At 39.5% G+C, this 16,901-nt stretch overlaps 1 protein-coding gene across 2 annotated transcripts in view; it reads left to right on the top strand.

The window, feature by feature from the left end:
• GRM7 (glutamate metabotropic receptor 7) overlaps positions 1-16,901 on the top strand; it is a 629,590-nt gene that overhangs the window by 305,210 nt on the left and 307,479 nt on the right. For both annotated transcript variants that reach the window (XM_075938705.2, XM_089781232.1), the window contains exon 4: positions 348-502. In XM_075938705.2, coding sequence (XP_075794820.1) covers positions 348-502 — 155 coding nt within the window. The remainder of the gene's footprint in view (positions 1-347; positions 503-16,901) is intronic.

The raw sequence follows: 16,901 nt of genomic DNA, 5'->3' as shown, positions 1-16,901 counted from the left end.
ATCCATATCCATGGATGTGTATACTCACTAATATAAAGTGGATAGCTGCAAATTTACAGGGTTCTAAATACAAAATTTGTACCTGCGTCTACATCCGTATTTGCAAAGCAAAGTCATGTATATAGCCATATCTGTATCTGCAGATGCAGATATAAAGTGGAAATCCATAGGTTTGCAAGCCTCCAATCATGCGAATTGTTAAATTTCTGAACTAGAAGTTAGATACGAATATACCAGTTATTTCTTATCATTGAGCAATCTTGCTCTCCTTGTTGTTTTTCCTGGGTGTTTAAATACTGTTCCATTCATTTTGCATTCATGTGTAACTTATATGTGTCTTTTCACAGGCAGATCCTTGCGGCAGCAAAAAGGGCTGATCAAATCGGTCATTTTCTGTGGGTGGGATCAGACACGTGGGGCTCCAAAATAAATCCACTAATTCAGCAAGAAGACATTGCTGAGGGAGCAATCACTATTCTTCCTAAGAGAGCAACTATAGAAGGTAAGATTTCTTTTCTGATAGACTTTCTTATCTATTTCCTCATTTAATGATCATGGTTGATATCTGATACACTGGCGGACAAATACACTGACAGTGTACATAAATGTATGTATATATGGTACAATTCAGAACCTTGACATCAGTCCAGCATAAATTACACTAAATCTAAATACCCTCAGGTTCTCCTAAAATTGGACATCCCCTGTGTATCTATCTGTCTTGCTGTCATACTATTCTATGCTCCTGTTATTCTATAATATTTATGTTGGTACATTTTCTGGCAGGATAAAATCCTTTGTAAGTTTGTTTACATTAATTATGTAGTAGTAGGATAAATATATGATAAACATCAGTTTCACGCTCGTGTGTGCACATGCACACACAAATTGTTTACTGTCTCTTTCAAACACACACTCTTTTGTATAAAAACTATATATATGATAAAGTAGATATATAATTAACACAAACACATACAGGTTTCGAGGTAAGGCCTCTTTCCTTTCTCAACATTTGTTTACTCTTATCCTTTTTCTAGGACTCTGCTTTCTAATCCATCTTCTCTTAGTTAATCCCCTTTGTGTCTATACAGATGTTTAGAAACCTAATTGGCATCCTTCTGGGCTAACAAATCTTGCTGATTAGAATTCATGTTATAATTTAATTTGAAAAGAAAAGTTCTTTAAAAAAGAGACACTATGTAAAGAAAACGAACTCCTCTGTTGAAATGTCATTTTGTATTTCTTGTCTGTCAGGCCAAGTCTCCGAAGAATCCACAGAACATGTTTCACACATTAAAATGAGCTCTAGCATCTTCATTCAAAGGAAGATCAAATATTTGCATTCCTTTTTACTCTGTCTACATGACTACCTCATTAATTATTCCTCTCAGAACTAATAATATAGGTGACTTTTTTCCATCTTAGTTTCCTTTTAATACCTAAAGAACATATTTGGATATTGTGTGGAAAAAGCAAGCAATTTTTGTCACTTTCATTCTGTCTATATTGTATCCTTGGGCATTTCTAACCAAAATATTACACCAAAGATATAGACACAATGGCTACGTCTACACTGCCACTTTTTTGAAGCAGAGGAAATGCAAATGGAGTGCTAATTAGCAAATATATATAACATGTTTCATACATATATATAACATATATATAACATGTTTCATACATACTAAAGATATTTCTGCTCTGCTAATGTATGGCTATGTCTACACTGACACTTTTTCTGGAAGAAGAAATGCAAATAGATCACTAATTAGCATATCTCACACTCTCATTTGCATATTCTCTTCCGATCCTTTTTGCGCAAGAGGTTTTTGCACAAAAAAAGCAGTGTAGACGGAGCCATTTTGTGCAGAAAAACCTTTTTATACAAGAAGACTTATTCCAAAAAGATGAGGAATAATGGTTCTTGCGCAAAATGGTTTTTTTGTGCAAAATAGCCCCATCTACACTGCTTTTTTTGCGCAAAAACCTCTTCCGCAAAAAGAATCAGAAGAGAATATGCAAATGAGAGCACGAGATATGCTAATTAGTGATCTATTTGCATTTCTTCTTCCTCAAAAAGTGTCAGTGTAGACATAGCCATACATTAGCAGAGCAGAAATATCTTTAGTATGTATGAAACATGTTATATATATTTTACATTATGAAAAACATTGAGTACAGTTGACTTACGACCGTTCGCAGTTACGACCAAAGCTGTCGTAAATGGCAGAACTCAAGTTACAAACGCAATCTGTGCTTACGAACAGCATGGTCGCGTGTAACTCTATGGGATCTGACTTATGAACGAACCAAGTTACGACCAATTGCTTGGTCCGTAACTGGTTCGTAAGTCGGGAAGAGGCTGTATTCAGTTGCAAGCAATAATTTATGTTGACACAGGATCATAGTCAAGTTATATACTTTATCAATTAAACATTTCTAGACACATTTCAAAAGCGATCACAATGGATGCATCTGTAAAAGTGCATCCACTAAGCCTGCTAATTCCTACCTTTCTATGTGGAATTATATATTTATCTGTAAAGTCAGTTAATCTTTATCTGTGGTTACATTTTTCATATTTGGTGGAATTGTAGTCTTTAAAGTCATATTGCAAATATAGTCAATAAGGTATACATATGCATTTGCTCCAAGAGCTTGATCTTAGTTGGAAGCCATGGTAAGATGGCCTACCTTTTCAGACCTGATGGTGTTACTACAGTCTATGGACAAATATTAGTATGACCGGAGATGCATCTTCCTGCTAGGATAAGTATTTGGAGCTTTGGAGTTTAGTCCAACTTTTGTCTGACTATACTGAAAGGAGGACAAGAGACATATGACATGGGTTTAATCAAGCCACAATTTATTATTAGATATCTGGGACTCCCTGGAAGGTAAAAATATACAGTGCTGGTAATCTCATGTTTATTCTCTAATTACCCGGGAGCTTTTACTAGTTCCCTCTATTTTTCCATCCAAGTCCTTCTAGCAAATGTATTGCCGGCACCTTACCAAATCCAAAGGGCTCCCACCCATTCTTTTTTCCATCCAGGTCCCTCCAGCAAATTTATTGACGGGTCTTTTCCATACCTGGGGGCATCTACCAGCTCCCTCTCTTTTTCCATCCAGTTCCCTCCAGCAAATCCATTGCCAGGGCCTTACCATTTACCTCCCTTATAGGAAAGTTAAGAATGGGGGGTTGACTCCCTGCCATACCAATCACCAGAGTCACCAACCTCCCCATCTTTGTTCCTCTAATTAACACCTCTTTGTAAGTCCTTGTCCAAGCATTTATCTGGTCCTTGTATACCATTCTTACGGAGTACCAGTACTGGAAATTGCCACAAGAAGGTGCCAACCAAGAGCTTGACTACCTCCCACTGCAACTCAGTTGGGTTCCCAGGAATCTCTTACTGTCCCCCTATTTTATTGGCCAAAAAAAATGTGCTCCAAAACTTTACAGGGGAACCCCAACTTTACAGGGGACCATGCCGATCCCTGAATAGTTTGGTGCCCCAGGATGCCCCAATTGCTGAATCTTTTATGACTGCAGGGAATTTGACCATACATCTCCATTAGAATCTGTTGAGTTTTGTCCACCCAGGTGGTACTCCAGGGCTCCCAACCAGACCCCGCGTGAATGCATGTCTGACAACACAGATCTTCATTAAGTTCATTTTGTTCTGGGCAGTAACTGAATTCCTTTACATACTCCGCAAAGTTTTTTCCAATATGTGCCACATCATGTGAGTGACTGCTAACAGGCCCCTTGGCACTCAGCAGTGGCCTGAGCTGGTCCAGTAACATGCTTCTCCTTCCATGCCAATGCAGACTTCCTCCATCACTAGATCCCTGTTGCCTGGCTACAAGGATGTCCATCTAGGTGCATAAGAAAAAAAAATCTTGTGTCCACAGATCTAAAGCACTACCACTATAGCCAGTAGGCAAACAGCTGGAATGGAATCAAACACAGTAATAGCAACCAACTGCCTGAGGTTACTCACACATATTGTGTGCTTCCAAATGCCAGCACCCTGTTGTCAGAATTGCCTGTCCCTAGATCCATCACTGCTGTTGTGGCCCCTGATTGCAAATGAGAGAACCAAATTCCATGGGGCAAAACCAAGATCACTCACTTTCCAGGAGGTAACAAATGCTGCCCAGTCTCCTTGATTAGTCATTGACCATCACAACTTTAATACCCCTGCTTGCCTCTCCTTGTCTACATCACACAGTTCCAGGTCCCCCTCAACAGTGTTTCCATATAACCCAAGCATTAGCTAACTGATCCTGAATGTTCCAAAATTGCTTCCAAGAAAGCTGCTCTGAGCAAGGACCTTTAGATCCCTGAGAATGTTAACTGTGACATGCCTGCCTGAATGCTGGCTGCAGCCACTGGGGTATAAGACTGCTGTGTGGGTAGCAATTGTCATTTAGTTCATTGACAAATGAAAAAGATGTGAGGTGATGCCAAGATTGTTGAGGACACCAGTTGACAGGTTACTTGTGACTCTGTGCACCTGCTGCTTAATAATGGGCCATTCGGTAACCAGTCTTTCTGCTCTTGTAATTGTATGAATTTGTTAAGGCTTGCCCCATAGCTCTGCCATCTGAAAAGGGACAGTGGATTTCCATGTTACATCACTAACCATGTTACCCCCAGATTCCATATAGCTAGCAGAATTCACTCAGTTTCCTGGCTGAATCCTGGTGCCACTTTCTGAAACCTGTTACGTAAAAGTGGGGCAAGGTTTCTGCTATGCCCGTATAAACCCAGCAAAGATAAAAAAGTAAGCCGGCAGCTGAGACATGCTAAAGTACTGTGTTGTGTCATGCTTTAACCTGCTACGTGTAAGAGGCAAGGCTTTAGGTGCACTGCGGTCCCTTTTAAGCCCTGTGTTCCTAGTGAGTGAGTCACTGACAATGCCAACCCCTCATCTTTCCACACCCCCAGCCACAAAACACTGTTCCCTTCAATCGATCAGCCAGCCAAATGACACTGTGTTTAAAGGTGCAGAGCCGTCATTCTGAACTTCTCTTGTTTGGTAGTCAGTCAGAGTGTCTCATTATGAAGGAAAAAATATTTCCAGTGCCTCTTGGCTTAAGCTGCATGAAAACTATTGTAAGAATATATCTTCCCTGCCCACACTGTAATGATATTTTACTTCAACTCTGAAAGACGAAAAAAATAGAGCTGGATGAATATGTAGAAAAAATAACATCAAAGAGCAAATGTTTCCTGAACTTTCTTTAACCGTGAAAAAGTTTCTTGCCTTATTCAAACCATTTCATAAATCCATAATTACCATCTGCATTTGCCATCTGCTTAGCCCTATTCAGAGGGTGATGGGAAAGGAGAAGGAGGAATTTTTTCTTTGTATTGCACACCTTCTTTCTAAATAATTTTCAAACCATTCGCAGTGAGTAATAGTCATGATATAAAATGCTTCATTTCAAACCAATTATATCATCTTATTTGATCTATGAAGATAAGATCTCAGAGCATTCTGTCAATTTTAGAATGGCAGTCACCATTTTACAGTCTTATTTTTTGCTTGGTGATTTTTTTTTCATTTATGGGTAAGTGTATTATCCTGAAAGCTTTCCAGGGTTATACATTGAATTTCCATGTTTTCACCTTATCATTTGGTTATGAAGTGAAGTGAAATGAGAACAGACATTTTAATGTAATCTTTTTTTATCATCTAGCAGGGAGAATTTGCCCCCAAAAGCTTACCAGCACATTTCTTCTGACAAAAATATATAAAACAAGAAATTGTTTCTTTTTTCATTTAAATAGATAGACAGGAAACTAAATCGATAAAATGTAAGTGAATTTTCCCCCGAAGGATCGTATGTTTGGCAGCATCATAGTTTAGCATAGTCGGCTTTTAATACAGTGTGGTGTAAAAATGCTGCACTCTGTGCCTTGGGCTTTTAGACCCTGATTCAGTATAATACTTAACCATCTGCTTAAATCCCATTAAAGTCAATGAGACTTAAGCACATGCTTAGAAGTGCTGTCGGCAGACAGGATATTGGGCTAGATGGACCTTTGGTCTGACCCAGTATGGCTGTTCTCATGTTCTTATGCTCTGCTCAATAAAGATGCAATGTTTTGATTAATGAGGGTCTTAAAGCCTGGATTGCAGTGCAGTTTTACTGAATAATGGGCTAGATATGAAGAGCCCTTGAGGTGGCAGCTGATGGACAACCCTAATGAAACACTGAGGTGACTCCTTGGCTTCATAGGGATTGAGGTCCAGTGCAAGAGTCAGGCCAGTGGCTTAATTTGGTTAAGTAACCTTTCTGTGAGGACTCTTCAGCCTAGAGAGGATGTCATCCCTTAGCTTGGACAGCAGCTATGCCAAAGGTTCTTTAACTGTGGCTTCACTCTGGCATGGCAGATTTCCCCATCCATGACTGCTACATGACGTTCCAAGGTGCCACAAGACTCCTTATTTTCATGTGCCACTTGTTGGAGATTCACAATTGCCTCTGTATATTTTAGAAAGTGCTTATGTGGAAGGGATCACAAAAACAGTAGTTCTGTCTTGAGCTGCTGCATTTCACATAATCAAAAGCTGATTTAATTGGAAATGTATGTATTGCGATGCACTTTCCTTTTACAGATTTTGAAAAATGTGGGCTCACATTTTCTTAAATGAAATGTATTTTGATGTCTCAGCTTTTGGATGCTTAACTTGAGACTCAAAGGCAGCTACTTTCATAGAACAGATAGTCCTTGCCTTTTTCAAATGAGTTCCCTCTAAAGAACATATGTACATATATACATCCTGTGTAACAGAGATGGGGAACCTTTTTCCTGTCGGTGCCATTGATCCACAGAGAAGATCAGACAGGGACACACACAGCTCTGGGGAGAGGGGAGGCTCAGGGCTTCCTCTAGGATGGTGCCAAAAATGAGGAGTTCTCAGTATGGGATGGGGTCTTGGCAGGGAGTTAAGATGTGGAAGGAGATGAAGACTTCAGCTGGGTTTGTGGAAAATGGGTGGTGGCTTGGGATAAGGGGGTTTGCATACAAGAGAAGCTGCGAGCAGAGGCAGGCAGTTTAAGATATGGGAGGGGGTGAGGGCTCTCACTGGGGGTGTAGGCTCTAGGGTGGGGCCAGGGAAAGGAGATGGGGTTGGGATGTGGGCAGAGGTTTAGGATTCAGGGTCTGTGAGGAGTTGGATACAGAAAAGGGCTCAGGATTCGGGTGCAGGAGGAGGCTGAAGGGTCTGGGACAGTGTTAGGGTGCAGAACAGGGTTCTCATTTGGTACAGGGAGTTGGGATGCAGGACACGGTTCAGGGTGCGTGTTCTGGTCAGGAAGGCTCCTGGATGATGTCGCAGCAGGACTCAGCCAGACTCCCTGCCTACCTGCCCTGGCTCTGAGCCATTTCCAGAAGCAGCCACCATGTCTGTCCCCTAGGCATAGGAGCCAGGTAGCTCTGTGCAGTACATACTGCCCATGTCACGATCCATCCCTGTGGTTCCCATTGGCCACAGTTCCTAGCTAGTGGGAGCTGCAGAGCCAGCATAGGGGGCAGGAGAAGCACATGGAACTTTCTTGATCAACCCTCTGCCTAGGGGCTACAGGGACATACCAACAAGCTGGTACTCATGGCTCCAGACTGCCCGGCATGCGGACGCTCAGGAATTCCAGTCCATGCTGTGAAGACTTGTTGTGTTCTGGATGATATGGAACAGTGGGTAAGATCAAGTATTCCAGACACAGGTTTCACACTCCTGCGCTGTACATATGTACATATATGCAGATATATTTTAAAAGTTATGGAAGACAGGAGAGATTCCAGAAGACTAGAAAGGGAAATATAGTGCCCATATACAAAAAGGGAAATAAGAATAACCCAGGAAACTACAGACTAGTCAGCTTAACTTCTGTATGAGGAAAGATAATGAAGCAAATAATTAAGGAATCCATCTGCAAACATCTAGAGGATAATAAGGAGACAAGTAACAGTCAACATGGATTTGTAAAGAACAAATCATGTCAAACTGACCTTATAGCTTCCTTTGATAAGATAACAAGCCTTGTGGAAAAGGTGGAAGCGGTAGATATGGTAGACCTACACTTTAGTAAAGCATTTTGTATAGTCTTGTATGAAATCCTCATTAATAAACTAAGGGAATATAACTTAGATGTAGCTAGTATAAGGTGGGTACATAACTGGTTGAATAAACCTTCCCAAACAGTTGTTATCAGTGGTTCATAGTCACGGTGGAAGGAGATAATGAGTGGGATTCCACAGCAATCAGTTCTGGGACCAATTCTGATCAATATCTTCAACAACGATCTAGATCAGGGCTACTCAACTTTGGAAGCCCCGGGGGGCTACAATAATACTCACAGCACATGCCGAGTGCAGCAACTTAAGTGTGGTTGCATATACATGCCAAATATATGCAAATAGCTTCTTTCACACTGACGGGCCTGATTACAAAGATTAAGGCAAGACTACACTATTGAGCCCCACGTAAACCCAAACCGCAGTGTGGGCCACAAACAAACGGGCAGCAGGCCACATGCAGCCCACAGGCCGTGTGTTGAATAGCCCTGATCTAGATAACAGTATAGAGATTATGCTTGTAAAGTTTGCAGATGATACCAAATTAGAAAGCATTGCAAGTGCTTTGGAGGATAAGGTAATAATTCAAAATGATCTGGACAAACAGGAGAAAAAGTAAGTAAGATGAAATTCAACAAGGACAAATGCAAACTACTCATTTAGGGTGTGTCTAGACTACATGCCTCCGTCGACGGAGGCATGTAGATTAGCCAGATCGGCAGAGGGAAATGAAGCCGCAATTAAAATAATCGTGGCTTCATTTAAATTTAAATGGCTGCCCCGCTCTGCCGATCAGCTGTTTGTCGGCAGATCGGAGCAGTCTGGATGCGCCGCGTCGACAAAGAAGCCTTTCTTGATTGGCACAGGTATGCCTCGTGAAACCAGGTTTACCTGTGCCGATCAAGAAAGGCTTCTTTGTCGACGCGGCGCGTCCAGACTGCCCCGATCTGCCGACAAACAGCTGATCGGCAGAGCGGGGCAGCCATTTAAATTTAAATGAAGCCACGATTATTTTAATCGCGGCTTCATTTCCCTCTGCCGATTTGGCTAATCTACATGCCTCCGTCAACGGAGGCATGTAGTTTAGACGTACCCTTAGGAAGGAACAGTCAGTTTCACACATAAAAAATGAAAGTTACTGTTTAGGAAGAAGTAATTCAGAAAGGCATCTAGGGGTCAGAGTGGCTCACAACCTAAATATGAGTCAGCTCTATTGCAAATAAACCCCAAAACAAAACAAAACAAAACAAAACAAAACAGCAAACATAATTCTGGGATGGTTCGGCCTGAGGTATTGTGTCCAGTTCTGGGAATGACATTTCAGGAAAGATGTGGACAAATTGGAGAAGATCCAAAGAAAAGCAACAAAAATGATTAAAGCTCTGGAAAACATGACCAATGAGGAAAGATTAAAATAAATGAGTTTATTTAATGTGGAAAAGAGAAGACTGGAGGGGACATTAGAGCAGTTTTCAAGTACCTAAACATTTGTTACAAGGAGGAGGAAGAAGAATTATTCTCCTTAATGTTTGATGATAGGACAAGAAACAATGGGTTTAAATTGCAGCAAGGGAGGCTTAGGCTGGATATTAGGAAAATCTTTCTAATTGTCAGGGTGGGTAAACACTGGAATAAATTACCTAGGGAGGTTGTGAATCTCCATCCTTGGGGATTTTTAAGAGAAGGTTAGACAAACATCCGTCAGGAATATTGATTTGTCCTGCCATGACTACAGGGAATGGAATTTTATGACTTTCAAGGTTTCTTTCCAGTTCTGTGATTCTATATGTACACTATGGTCATATTTATATTACTTGGTGGAATAAATGCACTTCAGAATTTCCCATCTAAACCACTTTCAATTGGCTACATAAATATTACTCTGTCCTCCAGTGCTTTCTAAGGCAGCGCATTTAAAGACATCTGTCATGTGAGCATTCACCTTTTCCCGTAGATATTTGGGTAGTGTGATGCTCCCGTGGATGGTTCCAACATTTACTCTCTTTTGGCTCTTGGTACAGGTGTCATAGCAAGGGAAAAGGTGAAATGGAGGAAGTACTGGTAGGGTGCTTTGTAACTCTTAGGTGATTTAAATCAGAGATCCAGTTCAGTTCAGATTGACACCTTCCCTCCCTGCTCCCAGATCAGTGACACAAAATTAACTTTGCTACTCCCTCCCTTAGGCTGCACTGGACACAGTAAATGTATACGCCAGGAGCTAGCCCCGATGTTTGTGTTAGGAATACACAATAGTAGAATAATGTTGGTTTTTTTAAAGATACTATTTATGGCCAATGCTTTCCACTGATCCTTACTTTACCAGCTTGCTCTGAAGGCTTACTACATAGATTTCAGCAATGTTTTACATTTTGTGCCAGGTCAGTGGTGTGAAGAGAACCTTACGTTTCTTTTTCTTTTTTCTTCCTGGTGACTATTTTAACTCTCAGGAGAACCACTTCTCAGATGTTCCTTATTGCTATGGTAAGTTGTATTTGTGCCACATTGAAGAAAGTTTTCCCACAGACTTAAACAGAAACTTGAATCTCAGCAGCTTTTCTTTTTCCTGTGGGTGTTTGTTGCCGATAATGTGAGAATAACATCTTTTCATTCTTATAGGTGTGATACAGCCTCTTTTACTCCTAAAATTAACACATCAGTTTTCTGAATAATATTTTCACGTAATCTTTCCTGTCTCCAAAATTGTATTTTCTCAAATCAAACTAATAAACAAAAACAGTCCTCTTAGACATTTGCTTATATACATCTTGCTCTGAATGCTCTAAACTTTGAGATACTGGTTATTCTCAACACCCTGTGCCTTCAGTAGGAATTGAAGAGCCCCAGCATCTTGCAGGAACAGGGGCCAGGTAAATAATTATTTCTTCAGGTGCTTCATATCATTCCTGGGATAAGATTTTCTTTGCTACTATCCCATTGGTTGATGTAGGGAACCATTGCATGAACTGAATTCAGTCAGATTAAGTCAGTCAAATCATCTGAGGAAGTGGGTCTGGCCCACGAAAGCTCATCATCTAATAAACCATCTTGTTAGTCTTTAAAGTGCTACATAGTCCTGTATTTTGTTTCAGCTACACCAGACTAACACGGCTACATTTCTATCAGGTTTAATGTAATTATTCTTAAAGGATAAAATCACATCTGATTTATATAATCACAGGAGACAAAGAGCCAGAGGGAGTGCACACTTAAATAGTAATCACTTAACAAAAAGTTGAACATGAAAAGTTTTCATCAGCATAATTAGGTATTGACAAGCAATTGCTCATACCAAATTTGTATCAGCAGGGCAGTAATTTATTTGCTTTACATAAATATTTTCCAAATCTTATTTAGGAAAAGTGTGTTTATTTTGGAACATCTTCCCACACAAGGTGAATATGATATTCTGATTATCACTATACCAAACTTTTAGATATCTCGTAGGAGATAAGAAAACCAGAACTATAATTGCACAATGCAATGTGTATATTTTCAAGAATGCATGTGATACATGAGGTCTTGATACTGTAATCACAACTATGCACATATTAAGAGTTTGTCTCGGAGTTTAATTTTGTATAATATTTTATACAGATGATACTCCCTGAAATACTTGAGTGATTTAATACAATTGCAGAGTGTGTGTTGGTGACAGAAGGTAAGAGAAACTCAGCTGTTTAGGCAACAGACAGAGAAATGTATTTTCTAAATAAATTTGGGATGGTACCAAATCTATCTGCTCCATCATTATTACAATTTTTTCAATTTAGAATAATCACCTCAACTGTTGATATTTTGTTTGCCTTTAATGTTAATTAACATAACAATGAAAGACAAAACAGCAACAAAACTCCATCCCAACCAGTCTTCCCTGTAAGCCATTGTGTGGCTACTTAGGGGAGATTCAAGTGCCGTCCACCTGATTAGCAGAGTGTCCACAGCTAGGTTTTTGTTTCTACTGGTGATGCACATTTACACATGCTTTAGTGCACATAGAAATATTTATTCTGCACATAGATGGAAAATATCTGCACATGCATGGAAAAGGATTAGAGGGAACATTGACTTCAACCCATTTGATAAGGCTTTTCTTCACAGCAACACTGTTCCCTGTAAACAGCCATATCCATCCTGCTCCTCCAGTATCTTCAAATACTTGACAAAAAAATGGCATCAAAGAAACTAGTTTCCTGGCAAGGTTCTGTGGGAGAGCAGAGAGAAACCAGTGTTGACCTAGGGAAGGGAATGAAGAAAGAACAGAGAGGAAAAGAATGTGAAGGATGAGACAAAAGTGTGGGGAAGTTTGAAATGAAAATATGATTAGGGTGACATGGGAAATTAAAACTATACAGGCAAATGTGTTAAGTATAAGAATTTTGGTAGCTCTGTGATAATGGGTGAATGTTAGAAAAAGGAGGGTTTTGTTTCTACAGCTCAGTTGGGCATTGTGTCCTTTAACTTACAAATAATTTGTTACCCATGAGTAACTTCTCTCTTATCATTCATACTCAGGAAAATATTGATTATCTGCAATATTTTTATTTGAATTTCTCACAGTGGAAGACTAGAAACAATGAACAAAATACGGTATGAGATCACCACACTGGATTGTTGTAGGACCTACAATTGCTGTATTATTTTTTAGATGAAGTCCAGTTACCACTACTTCAGTGACTAACAGCTTCACCATTATTCCTTTATAAATGTAAATGGACTTCTTCCATAGTATTCTTTTTAATCACACACTGACCTTTAAGAATGCCATTTTAATTCTTCTTTTGCCCTAGATTTAATAAACTGTAAAGCATTTCTGTCTTCTTTCATTATGACTATGATACCAAAATTTAATTATTTTAACTGCCTGGGGTAGACATCTTCATGATGCCATATACACATACAGGGGAGCTAACAGGATGACCCTCTGATTAAAGAGGATAAAACCACTGGTCCTGATCTCCATTTAAGTTCTTTCTGTCAGATGATAATTTAAAGCAAGGACTAACTTCTGTTGCTAGAGGAAAAGCTTGTGCCAGTAATAAGAACTGCTACATCTACACTACAGACCGAATTGGTGTTCTATGATTGACTGAAGGTCTAAGGTCTACTGAAGACCTGCTAAAATGACTGCAGATCGCTTTTCCATTGACCCTGTAATTCTGCTATGGATGAGAGCAGTAAGGGGAGTAGATGGGAGATTCTGTGGTATCTCAACTTTAGGTACATTGACCAGATAACTTAAAGACTAACATATTTATTAGGGCATATGTTTTGTTAGATACAACTCACTTTCTCAGATGCTTCTTTTCAGGCATCTGAGAAAGTGAGTTGCATCTTACGAAAGCTTATGACTTAATAAATATGTTAGACTTTAAGGTCCTACTGGACTCCTTGTTGTTTTTGCTGAAACAGAGTAACATGGCTACCTCTCTGACTACAACTACATTATGCACATAGATGGAGTTGTGTAGCTTAAGTAAACTTTCCGCTGTAGTGTAGACTTACATTGATTCAATTAAGTATGATACATCATAAGTGATAAAAGGCTACTCTATCCATACTAGCTTATTTCCGCCCAAATAAAGCAGATGGGCTTGGGTATATGGAACTCCAAAAAAGACAATCTTTCTGCTTCTCATTCATCACTTTCCATAAGGCTTCCTGCATCTGTCACATCTACAAGAAGGGAGTCCATTAATGTATGTTTGTATGTAGCCATCTGCCCAAATGAGTAGCTATGTGTTCTTTTGTCCTCACATTACCCCCGTAATTGGTTGATGTAGGGAACCATTGCATGGTTTGTTGGTCTCCACTAATTGTCATTTCAAAAACGTAGATTGTGAAATTGTCATGGCAAATCATGGGTCTTTGTTTATTCTATAAAGGATCCAATAAACCGTGAGCACTCTGAGTGATCACTATTAATTTCATAGTGGTCAGAGTTTATTGGATCCTTTACAGAGTAAGCAAAGACCCATGGTTTGCCATAAAAATTTCACAATATGAGGAAGGCTGGTCTGTGATTTCTCCATTTTAAGTGGGTCTCTATGGATACGGCTACACAGCACTGAAAGTCAAAATAAGATATACAATTTGAGCTATGCAAATTGCATATCTTATTTTGATTCTATTTTGAAATAGCACAAAATGACAAAATAAGCTGTCTACACAGCACCAAATTTCAAAATAAAGCGCTATTTCAAAATGTCCCTTGCTCCTCATAGAATGAGGTATACAGCATTGCAGTATACACATAGGGGTTCAGGAAAGAAGGAAATGGAACTGATTCTATGAGGAACATTACCTGTCTCTCCTATTCAAGGTGTCCTTCCATCATGGATCCCTAGAATACATTGAATGGGCTTCCAAAATGCACAGTCCCTAGATGGGATGATTTCTTTGATTGTCCTCTCTATCTTTCTGGCACAAGAGTTTGCAGGTGAGAGGTTGGGTTTTTTTTCCCCCTGAGGTAAGGTGTTTAGGATATGGCCCACAGACAAGGTTTGTGATTTCTTGTACCTTGTATGGGATGGCAAGACCCATATTTTCAAAAGTGATTTGTGGATGCCTCATATTTTAGATGCCCAAATGATTCACCTTAGTGGACCTAACACTTAAAAAGCATTGAGCTCCCCACCCACAGCATCATCCAGATAACTTCTAAGTAGGCATACAAAAAATAATCACCCCAACAAATTAGGCTGTGAGTAAATTGATTAGAGTTTTAAAATCAAATGGACTTCAAACAATTCCTGAATGATTTTTTTAAAACTTTAAATGTATATAATTTTATGCACCTAAGGGAGAGTTTCCCTAGCCAGGTTCTTCTCTTGCAACATTTCAAACAAAGGTAATTAAGTAGCTACTTACTTTCTTTCTGCCTTTGAATAGGAGAGAGGTAAATATTAATAGAATTAATTTCATCTTCTGCTTCCCCCCCCCTTTTTGATTATGTTTCTGTTTTCTGTCACTAATGATCTTATGGGACTTTTGCAGCTCATTTCTTCTTGTCTCTATAATAGCTGGGGGTATGTCTACACTACCCTCCTAGTTCGAACTAGGAGGGTAATGTAGGCATACCGCACTTGCTAATGAAGCCCGGGATTTGAATTTCCCGGGCTTCATTAGCATAAGCGGGGAGCCGCCATTTTTAAATCCCCGCTGCTTCGAACCCCGTGTAGCGCGGCTACACGGGGCTCGAACTAGGTAGTTCGGACTAGGGTCCTATTCCGAACTACCGGTACTCCTCATTTAAAAATGGCGGCTCCCCGCTTATGCTAATGAAGCCCGGGAAATTCAAATCCCGGGCTTCATTAGCAAGTGCGGTATGCCTACATTACCCCGCTAGTTCGAACTAGCGGGGTAGTGTAGACATACCCTGGGCTACTTGACTTTGCATTCAAAGGTGTCCTCTTCTTGTTCTTTTTTTTTTAAATCATCTTTCGCATTGTTCTTACTGCTCTGTGATTGTTTTTTAATGGACACGCTTTCACAGTGAAATAAGGACCTGGAGTGTGTGTGTATGTGAGAGAGAAAGAGAGAGAGAGAGAGGATGGGGACAGATAGAAAATTGAATACTGATAAATAATGCAGTATTGATTATTTTAAGTGTCTGGCAAAATACTTTGGACAGAATTATAAAAAATATAATTGAATGTCAGCCTAAATCCTAATGTGAGTAAACAATGGTATTTAAACACATTTAAGATTAATATTTCAGTTCCAAACAGCTAGCAGCATGGGGCTTTATGGTCCCATGAAGTTATCAGATACGAACCTAAAGATTACTCAAACTAGCAAAATTAGGCACATATTTATTAAACACTTAGAGCCATCTCCTCAGCTGCATAAATTTAGTACAGCTGTATTCTGGAGCTGTGCCAGTTTCCACCATCTGAGAAGCTGTCCCTGAATTTTCTAATTTTCCATTTATCTGCCATTTGTTTGTCTTCCAAGCAGGTGGTGGATTGAGACCTCAAGATTGTATTTAGTTTTTGTCATTTCCAATTATTTCTGATTTTTTTGTTTGCAAGTATCAGTAAAGGCGTATTCAGTGTCCATTGCTGTAGATAGACCATTCCAAACATTAATTTATTAAAAACACATTAATGTAGTAATTCTAGTTTCTCTTCTCTATAAACTATATACATGTGCAAATATGCATCTGCTCTTTGTTTGTCTGCTTCACTGCTTGTTCCACAGTAAAAAGGAAACAGATCCTTGATATGAAATAATTACTATAATTAAACATTTTAGCTTCTGTTGAACAGCAGCAAAGAGATGTTTGTGAATGAATAGTTTAATCAGCTTTAAAAAATGAAGGTTCACTAAACAATGGGACTTCTATGGCCAAATTCTGAAGTTCTGTTCTTATTTGTACCTAGTCATTATACTCGGGCAACCCTGCTGTTGATTTCTCTGGGGCAGGGACTTCAGGACTGTTTTTAAGCTGGTTAACAGGGGAACAGTTTCTCTCAATTAAGGAGTGTTTGTTTTCTCTTTGAAAATACTGTTTCAGAATAACACGATGAGTCTGAAACAGAAGTCAGTGTTGTGCTTGTTCTGCAGTCCTTAAATATTTTATCTTCAGACCCAACTCCAACCAAAGCAAAACAAAACAAGAGAGTTGAAGTTTGTCCTTCCTATGTGGTAGACACAATATTCAGCTAGATAGCTATATCTACTAGGAATGAAATACTGAAATGTATATATAACTACTTGTACGTAAACATATTTCACTGAGGCATATGGGTTTATTTCTGAGTGCAGCTTATCCAGCTGTAAAAGGAGGTTTTTGGTGGAGCAATGGATA

The sequence above is a fragment of the Pelodiscus sinensis genome, chromosome 11, assembly GCF_052426305.1.
Source record: "Pelodiscus sinensis isolate ZL-2025 chromosome 11, ASM5242630v1, whole genome shotgun sequence".
Classification (NCBI taxonomy): Eukaryota; Metazoa; Chordata; order Testudines; family Trionychidae; genus Pelodiscus; species Pelodiscus sinensis.
The sequence above is the reverse complement of the archived record's forward strand: the minus strand, read 5'-3'. Positions and strand labels throughout refer to the sequence as shown.